The sequence below is a fragment of the Leucopleurus acutus genome (genome assembly GCF_964270905.1).
Source record: "Leucopleurus acutus genome assembly, chromosome: 9".
Lineage (NCBI taxonomy): Eukaryota > Metazoa > Chordata > Mammalia > Artiodactyla > Delphinidae > Leucopleurus > Leucopleurus acutus.
The window spans coordinates 66,004,831-66,015,143 of record NC_139144.1 but is presented as its reverse complement, the minus strand read 5'-3'; the positions used below and the strand labels follow the sequence as shown (position 1 = coordinate 66,015,143).

Sequence of the window (10,313 nt, the reverse complement as noted above, 5' to 3'; positions counted from 1 at the left end):
TAGCAGCCTCATCCTTGCGGTCATATTTGCCATGTGAAATCCTTACAAAGAGTACACTTATTCCGTAAGGTATTGTCAGCTGTGACAGGAACAGTATTGAAACTCCTCAACTGTCAGTAATATCTGAATATGCAGAATCCCTTTGAGTATTGGGTTGTAGATGACTAATAATTTCCATATCAGTAGAATCCACTGTGTTCACCTGGCTTGCAAACAGATAAGCAAGGTGCTTCTAATTATAACTGTGTAATAATGGGTCATTTTGTGTACATTCTACGTGAAGCCACAAACTGTTGCTTCCTTCAAAGGGATGAGCTGAGGCCTACATGTGCGGAGTGGCATGTCATTTGAATGCAACAACAGGTGTCTGAATTGTCTGGGGTGGATTAATCCCTCTAAAGTTGAATGAACAGAGCTCTTCACATCTACCACTGTCAAAGTGAAAAATGGGAATCTTCCCTTCTTTATAGAATGTCCCAATGCATTAATATTTAACATTTCTTAAATAAAAGCTCCCTGGGCTTCTCCTTGGCTTCCTGCCTTTGTTTAGCTAAGCTGGCATTCCATCGGCTCAAATCAATTTACCAAATATATTTTGGCTTGAACAGAAACAATTAACAGGGTTCTGAAGGTGCCGTGGAGAACAGTCTCTGCAGTCCCTCAAAAGTGCCTGCTCTATCAGATGTTTCCCTTTCAATCCATATTAGCTAAAGAAACTGGAATCCAATTGATGTTTTGACATTGTTAAATTCTCATCAGTGCAAAAAGTAAGAAATATGCTGATTTCCTCAAGTATCGTGCTTAAAGAAATAGCATATGCCAGGAGGACATACAGTTCAAAATCCAATTGACAAACAATATGCATTAACCAAAGGCAGCATGGAAGGAACCATACATGATATAATATAAACTGTGTAAATGAACTGAATTCATTCTTTGGGGCTGAGAATGAAGGATCGATTTCTGCTTCTAAGATGCCTCTCTAAGGCAGCACCTCACAGACAAAAATTTGAGCCTCACTGAACGCCTAGGAGTAACCTACTAGCAACTATGAACAGTTTGGCCAAGGGGGAATGTATCTGCCCGTGGAGGGGAAACACAGAGTCCAGGGGGCCTCAGGCAACATGTGATGCTGAGAAAAGGCCTCAGCGGCCAGCTGCCTGTGCCCACGGCTGGGGGAAGTGCTTTCAGAGCAAGCATCCTAAGTGTCCTCCAGCAGAAGCTGGTGGTTCTACCCCTCAACTCAATGAGCATCCTGCCCCGGGTCAAGAATGGACAGGACTGCTGGTCACACAGTCCACCATCTGCACTCCCATCTTCACACCCACACTTTTGCAGTTTGCTTTTGAGGAGTCCCTCCTTCTTGGACAGATGCTAACAAGGAAACACTCTTTCTCACGGATGTGAGACTGCACATTACTGGCTGAGCTGGGAAAGACACAATTCCAAGCTAGACATCAATGGCCTAAAGTAGCACCAAAACATGAGAAAGGGGTCATTTGGAGAGAACCACCGCTATGTCTGGAATGAGGATGGAAAGGCACTGGATGTCGACAGATTGCAAGACTGGTGTAACTGGCATCAGACTGCAAGGCTCCTCGGTGTGCAAATTTCTCCAGCTGTTTTGTGGCACCTCGGGCGTGCGGCCACACCTGCGGCTGGAATACTGCTCTGCCTCTGGTTTTCCTCCGTGGAGGAGGAGCAGCTGCAGCTCCTGAGCACAAGTTGGTGAGACAGAGGGAAGAGCCAGAGGTACAGAGAAGGCCCGTGCTTCTAGAAGCCCACCTGCTTTGGTCGTCACTTTCAAGAGGTAGCCGTCCAGGTCGATGTGAAACTGTGGCGCGTGGCAGGGCAGCGCGATGCGCGAGCCGTTCCAGCGCACGGTCAGGTGCTGCTGGAGGCTGACGGTGCCGGCGCCCAGCACCAGGTCCACCGACTTGGTCCAGGAGAAGGAGCGGGTCCTGCGCGCATCGTTCTTCACCAGCACCTGAAAGGGCGAGGCAGGGGAGGAGCAGTCTTTTGTCAAAACGTACTGACACGTCCCCTGAAAGTTAAATGTCCGTCCGTCAAAAGTGTTGTAGTGGGGATCTCCGAATACTGTGCAAACGCCAGGCTCTGCGGATGAGTGAGAGACAAAAGCAGGTCATAAACCGAGTGAAGGATTCAAAGAGAAATCAGGGGTCCCTGCAATAAACCTGATAGGGGCACCTGCCAGGTAAAGGGAAGGCCTTAGCAGAGGTGCACTAAGGAAAATCAACTTAAAAGAAAATAAATATAAAAGTTTGGTTGTTCTAAAAGTTTGTACCAAACCTCACAGGACATGTAATACTTCTGGTGCTTTTATACTTAAAAGTTATTTACAACACTTCTGAATTCTTAAAGCATCTCTATTTTAGAGACTTGATACGCTTCTATGGTCTTAATGTCAAAGACAGATAAATGAAACTAGGATAATTTTATAAACAGAACTGGCCTAATTTCATAACCCATATAAACAAGAACAAAAATATAAGTAAAAGGCAGCAACATAAATGACAATACACCAAAGCATTAGTATGGTTTCCATTTAACTGATTCAAAAAATTTGGAAACATGGTATTCTCAGTGTTATTCACGGTCTTAGAAAAGTATTATATTCAACACTCATGTATTTCTAACTACAGATAAATAGAACTGCCAAACAGATACATGTTTAATATTGTTAAGAACCAAACATGGATAAAGTTGACAGTCTCTGTATTTTCTAGAAATACAAGTCTCCTATATTTTGATCTGTGTATCAACATCTAAAGTTGGATAAAGAATCAATTGTAAAGCCCATCATTCATTAAGTTTAAGAAATTCCAATGAATTCATCACTTCAAAATACCACTAATTCAAATACTTATGAGACCCAAGTAAAGTTTTACACTTTAGGGCATTTCAAAGGTTTATACAGAAAACTAAATATCATTTCTTTTTTTACAACAAAATTTGGCATTGATTTGTTTTCTATATAAAGATATTTTATCTGTTTTTAAGAAGGCATAAACAACCAGGAAATGAGAAATTCATTTAGAGAAATTAGCCCACATGATGAAAGAACTAAAATAAAAAGATCGATTTCCAGAACAGGTCAAGAATATGAAACTATCCTATACAAATAATTGCTCTGAATACGTAACAGAAGAAGTAAGCATCAATACAGAAGAAGGATGTGCCAACTGATCTGATGGGACCAACTGGATCCAAGGCAAACATTTGCTTTTAATTTCTAAAATTTTTGGAGAGTAATGTTGTTTTATGATACATTATGTCATTTCATATGTCAATTTCACATGACTCCATATAAATCATACATATTGGGAATTTCGTAAATTAATTATTGTTCTAAGTTAGCTTTCCTTGTCAACATTTAATAGAGACTCACAGAACACATTGTTTCTGGTATGTAGGAGAGTTTCAATGAGCAAATACTTCAAGGAATATAAAAAAGGCACTACTTGGGGGAGGAGGGTGGAAGAAAAGGGTGGGAGAGAAAGCTTTGAAAGTTCACCAGCAACAGTTTAATTCACCCGCCATTTCGATTCCTTTCTTATCCTTTTTTATGGTGTTCTTTCCTTGTGACTCCAGTTTTACTCAGTTTGTTGCTCCACACTGTACCCCACCCTCACCTTCTTAATCCTATATCCCCCCAAATAGCGTTCCCACCTATCTAACCACCCCATACTGCATTTTCCAGTCCTTTCTCCATGTGATTACTTCAAAATTGTCCTATCACACATTGCTCTCACAGTCTGACAAATGGAATCCTTCCCTGGGATGAAGATGGTGCTTTTTGGCTGACAGGGAGCAAGGCCGTTCTTTGGGACACCTCAAGTGGCATCAGGAGAATTATAATAGTTCAAAGTTAATGCTACCATGTGCCCCCAAAGAACTAAATGTTAACCTGACCGCCAGATGCACCAAATTCAAGAAAAGGGCTTTTTCAGAGCTTTTAATGCCACATACTTGTCAAGAAAACTCAGAACCAATCAATGCTTTTGAGCTCTTGAGCTTGAAATAGATGGACCTCAGCTGGCAAAGGCCAAGGCACAAGTGAAGGAGCTGCAATTATATTCCTGAGAAATCCTCTCTCAGTTGTGAGCAGGCAGGCACAGGGCATGCCTACACCTTCTGCCCGGAGTCTGTAGGGAACAACATACAGCTTCTCCAGGTGTTCTGACCCCAACTGCATCAAAATGACAACTAACAAAAACAGTAACAGCTAACGTTTACCAAGAATTCACTACATACCCTAGCACTATTCTTCATGCCTACTGATCATGGACACATTGTAAGAAAATGGATATTTAGATTGTCTCCTAACATTAAACAAATAGCTAAGCACTTGGTAGTAAATCCATAAAATGAACTATTATCTAGTCATTGAAAAAGTCTGTAAATAATGTTCATGATTGAAGAAATGCTTATGCCATATTAAGTGAAAAATAGGAAACAAAATTCTATCTATAGGATAATCTTGACTGTGTTAAAATAAATATCCAAACACACACATACCCCAAAATTGTAAACTGAGATTGTTTCTTGGTGGTAGAACCATGAGCGATAATTTTTTTCTTCTGCCTTATGTTTCTGTTTTCATTTTTGTTGTCCCTGTGTTTTGTTTTTAAGAGTCAAGATGTGGGTACATGTAGATAAGGTCAATTATGTGACAAACCAAATCCTCAAAGAAGCAACAGAAAATATACTGCCTATAGAATGGCCCTGGGGCCCTAGGGAAATCTGAGCTTGCTCATAGCTGGGCAGGAAGCTGTGAGGGACATCCAGGGAGACCAGGCAAGGGAAATCATGTGTGAGCAGGGCTGTCAGGAAAGATATTTTTCAAGAGGCCATAACTTGTGGAAGAGAAGGGTCTGGAGATCAGGATGATTTTTCTGTATAAGGGCAATACAGAAGAAGCCAACAAAATTTCATGATGAGGAAGATGCCTGAGAATTATGTGTGTCATTTGGGACATTTTTATCACAAACTAATATAATTTTGAAACCTTGGCCCTTTCTCCTGGCACCTCAAGGTCCCCATGCCAGATCCTCGAGATGTCCATGCAGGAGCAGCGAACACATGCACAGAGAATGACGGAAAGTGAGAATCTCAGGGTTAAAAAATCTGCCTCTCTGAAAAGGAAAAAAAACTATAGAAACACTTAAGGGACAAAAATGAACACTGTATCCTCATATAATTTTTGCTCAGCAGACCCAGTGAAATGAGTCACAGTCCAAGATGTTCTGATGTCTGGTCACACTCTTCTGGAAAGCCTGGAGTGGCAGTTAGAGCTAAATAAACAGACCCTTCCATAACTATCCTTGCCTGAATATGTTTAAGTCAGACGATGGAGAGAAAAAGCCAGTTTACAAGCAGTGGTATGTGCTTTCATAGTCTTTTAAGTCAAATTATCAGACGTCATTTTTGTTTTGGTTTGTTTTCAATAATATGTATACAATGTCTAGGAACTGGAAAAAAAAAGAGTAGAATATTAAGAATGTTTTTTCTCTTAGGTAATGAAATTACGTGTGACATTTATTTTCCTCTTTCTTGTTTATGTGTATATACATTATTATTTACATTTTATTATTTATAATCACTATGTATACTCTTGGAATAAGGACATTTATTTTAAAAAAATAAAAATACTGGATTAAAACATACCTCTTTGATTTTACCTATTTTAATAAGACAGCTATGAGAATTAATAGAGTCGGGCTGCTTCTGAAAACAAAATTCCAATGTTTTTCTCTTAACCTCATCAAGTACATTTATTTCTCCCATGGGTATATTTACTCTAATAAGATGCCTTCCTTCTGAGAACAGTGATTATTCTCAAAACATCCATCAGCGAAAATTAAGGGAAAATTATACAACCTCATGTCATAAAAAATAAGAGAAACTGAGAAGACTCTAACCCCCTTCCCTCAAAACACAACAAAACAAAAACAGAAAAGCATAAGAATAAAAAAAGTATCATTCACGGTTCCGCCAACAAGAAATAATCACTGTTTACCATTTTGGGGTGTGTGTGTGTGTGTGTGTCTGTGTTTGTGTACATTTTAACATAGTTAAGATTATCCTGTACATGAAATTTTATTTCCTCTTCACTTACCGTAAGATTTCCCCAGTTACTAAAGTCACTTTGAAAACACAGAAAATGACTTTCATCCTCAGTCCATTATTCTCTGCAAAGAGAATACCACACTACTACACAGAACAGTACCTTTCCAGAGTAGTGTTCTAACCATGAGGAAGGTCTATCAAATGAAAAACATGGCTTTAAACTTTCCTCAACATAAACTGCAGTAAAACGGGCCCTGTGGGACTCCGGCGCCACTGGGTCATGCAGGGGCTCCTGGGAATCCCAGGTGGGTAAGAGCCATGATAATGCCAAGTTTGGGTCAACAACCAGGAAAGGCTGGGGTTAGAAACGCTGCCCTGAACACAAGCCCTTATGCTGTTTGTCTAGGCTCCTCCTGACATGATGTAAGCCTCCAATATAAACAGGCTGTGTGTGATCCAGCAGGAACTGAACTTCCCCACACAGGAGGCTCTGGCCTCTCTCAGAGGTGTCCCTGACAGCTGCTGCCCCCAGGGGACCTCAAAGCCAACAGAAGCTCCACCAAGGGGCACCTGGATTCCTTTCAGATTTTACATCCTTGGCTTCTTAAATCAAAACTTAATCTGACTTTACTGTGTGAATGTGGGGTTAGGTCATAGCGGGTTTCTTTCCACTCATCCCTAATCCATGAGACAGACTTACAAATCTACAAATAAAAAGCTGATTTTTTTAAAAAGTTGAGTAGGCACCTGAAAGTAACATTAAAAAAAAAAAAAAAGGTTTGGTAGGGATACTGTTAAGAATGTAAATTTCTTTTCATATAATTTCCATAACCTCATATCCTCACCAACTTCAAACAGAAGAGAACAGGGAGCATCTTTACCTTCGAGATCTAATTTGAACTAAATTTAAACGTAAAGCCGAGGCTGACATCCTATTACGGCCTCCCCAGCTGAGCCCAGGGCTTCCCCACCTCTCATCTTGGTTGGTGCAGTGGCCTGCGCCTGCCCCACACCTCAGTTCACAGCACTGGAGTTCATCAGCTCACGTGCCAACCTTCCCCACGTCTCAGCCAAAGTCGCTTCTCTTTCCTGTAAGTCCCCAAAGCAAAACTGACCACACAGCTCATCTTTTCTGGGACTTTTCTTAAATTCAAATACTCTATCTTACAGTCACACTATGTTTTTCAGTTTGAAGGTTAAAAGGTTAAAGGTTAAAAATATGGTCATCATACCCACAGAACGCTTATGATAAATCACTTTCCACCCAACTACAGCTTTTAGTTGTAATGTATCCTTAACTCCTAAAACAGGCCTTAAACTCCTTACACGTAAATTTTGTGTATACTTCTCAGTGCGTGGCACACTGGCTTGTATATTGGGGGAATCTACATTTATATACATGATAAACGGATTCATCTATGCATTACTCATAGCAATGCCTGGTATAATACATATTAGGTATCAAATATTTGTTAATTGAATGGGTTAATTAATTAAAGAATAAATTTCAGTGGAGGAAAATAAACTGCCCACACTAAACTCACTAAAATATTTAAGTGTAATAAATGGTGTACAGCAGGTAATTCAACAGAATTTTGCTTAATCAAGTAATTAATTGAATAATTAACTAATGCTCTCAGGACAAGGGATTAAGGCTGCAGATGAAATTAAGGTTGCTAACCAGCTGACCCTGAGATGGGGAGATTATCCTGGGTATTTATCTCCAGGCAGAATAAATGTTATCACAAGTGTCCTTATAAATGAAGCAAGAAGGTAGGAAAGTGAGTGTCACACAGTGCTGCAGCATAAGAAGGACTCAACTTGCCATTGCTGGCTTTGAAGATGAAAGAAGGCTTCACATCGAGAAAAATGGGCAGCCTCTAGAAGCTGGACAAGGCATGAAAACGGATTCTCCCCTAGAGCCTCGAGAAGGAATGCAGCCCTGCCAATACTTTGATTTTGACCCATTCAGATCCATTTCAGACTTCTGACCTCCAGAACTTAAGATAATAAATGTGTATTGTTTTTAAGACACTAAGTTTGTAATAATTTGCTACAGCAGCAATAGGAAACTAATAAATCTAGCAAAAGTCAAGGCAACTTGGTCTGGCGTGACTAGGTTACACCAGGTACCATGCCAGATGTTTTCCATATTTTCACTATCTCCTTTAATCCTCACTACTTCTCTACACATGGTATATACTATTACCCTAATTTCTTAGCAATGAGTCTGGAGAGGTTTCCTTGTTGCCCGTGGTCACCCAGCCAATAGCAGTAAAGATAGAGTCCAACCCAATCTCTGTGGCTTTGAAGCCAGTGCCTCCCACACCATGACTTGATGTTTCCATTTACACCCTATACCACAGCATCCTACGCAGTCATTGTTGTTAACAAACTGGGATTAGAGAGCTTTGGGGGAATCTGAAGAAATGTATAGACACTCTTCCTTCCAAGTGCACATGAGTATATCCACTCAAATGTAGAGGCTCACAGACACCCTTTCCTAAGACTGATCAATGACCTCCTAAGAGTTCATGAACTTCAGTTTAACGACACCTATCTAGAAGTTAATTAAAAACTGTATTACACGGTTCTCTCATTTAATGTGTTTACATTTCATCTCCCCAACCACATTACAAGTTCCTAAACTCAGGGTCTGTATCAGCTTTTTATCCATGTCCTCCAGGGCACCTTCCAGAATGCTGGAAACTCATTGGGTGTTAATACAAACTAGTTATAGAAGATGCATTTTTGCCACTCTATCATCCAAGCTCTGACCTTAAAATGTCTGCCCTCTTTAAACTAGAAATCGCTATCTATCAGTGAAGAGGACTTCTTACCTGAGTGAAAAGATGGGTTTCACATCTCTAAATTAACCTATCTTCCAGCTTTAAAGCCACCTCAGAGCTTTGCGAACATTAAGTAAGTTGCTTAGAAGAGAGCCCTGGGTTTGAATCCCAGTCTTGCTACCCAATGACTACAAAAACATGCGCACACTACCTGTATAACCTCAGTCTGTTCACCTGTAACATGAGTTGAAGAACAGCTACTCTGCAGGGTGGTTATAAAGACAACGATAGCATTGCAAAAGTGCCCAAAGTATAATAGATGCTTAGAGAGTAGTCATTATTAGTTGTATTATTATAAATGCTATGCAAATCTAGCAAGTAGATACCCACTGCCTGCTGAAATAGGGCTGGATAAGACTGTAACATACTTATAAAATGTAAATGTGTTGAAAAGACAATGTGAGTTTAGTTCATCTATAAAAGACATACAAATGTAGATTTGGGGGTAGAATGGAGTAAGCCGCTAGACCAAAAGAAGAATGTTAACAAAGTCGTGGACATGGGAGAGAAGGCAGCTTGCACAAGAATAGCAGGAGACTGATCTGCCCAGAGTGGGTAGTTGCTTCAGGAGATGTAAGACACCCAAGCCGTCTAAATAAATTGGCCTGAGATTTATTGCCAGCCTGAGAAGTTTAAATGTATTCCAGATAACCAGCATTTCTTAACATGTTTCCTATGAAACATCAATCCTGCCTGTTACTCTGCCAAAATAAGTAGAAATAAAAAAACCTCTGCAGCCCAAATTAGCTTGGGAGGGACTCTACGCTCCATCATCCTCCTGCAAGTCTACCCTGCACATTGGCATAGAAAGGGCTCTGCGAATTCTGCAGTGAGGAAACAAATTTCAGTTTACTTGACCCAGCATTTCCCTAATGTATTTAATGATAGAACCTTGTTTTGAAAATCTTATTCATTACTATCCCTCAGCGCTAGAGTTTTATAAAACAAACTTTGGGAAATTCTGAGAGAGACCAGTGAAGGACGCCGGTATTGGTTTCGTGAAAGCCAAGTTTGGATTCCGACAGTGGTATGCAGAAGGGGCCGACAGAGAAAAGACAGAGTTAGTTGCAGGCAATAGGATGAGGTTCTGGCTGCCGTGGGAATGGGAAATAAATTATTTATTAGAAAAAACACGCAAAGAGACAATCAACCAGACCTGATGACTGATTATCAACAAGGGAGAGAAATGCCCAAAGTACGAGAAATAACATTAAGACTCAAAACCTGTGCAGCTGGGATAAAGGGGGTGCCAAAATTCAGTCAACAGATAGGGGCTGGAAACAGCCATTGATCTCTCCATCCAACTCCCAACCCAGATAATTTACAGAATCAAAGGTAGCAACTGTTAATCAAATTCAAATACATTCCTTTGTG

At 40.4% G+C, this 10,313-nt stretch overlaps 1 protein-coding gene across 1 annotated transcript in view; it reads right to left on the bottom strand.

Moving 5' to 3' along the window:
- Nucleotides 1–1,495: 1,495 nt before the first annotated feature.
- Nucleotides 1,496–10,313, bottom strand: part of BMPER (BMP binding endothelial regulator) — a gene marked incomplete at its 3' end in the record, with an annotated part of 184,001 nt that continues 175,183 nt past the window's right edge. The window contains exon 12 of the mRNA XM_082846833.1: nt 1,496–2,115. Within this exon, the coding sequence (XP_082702959.1) occupies nt 1,496–2,115 (620 nt within the window). The remainder of the gene's footprint in view (nt 2,116–10,313) is intronic.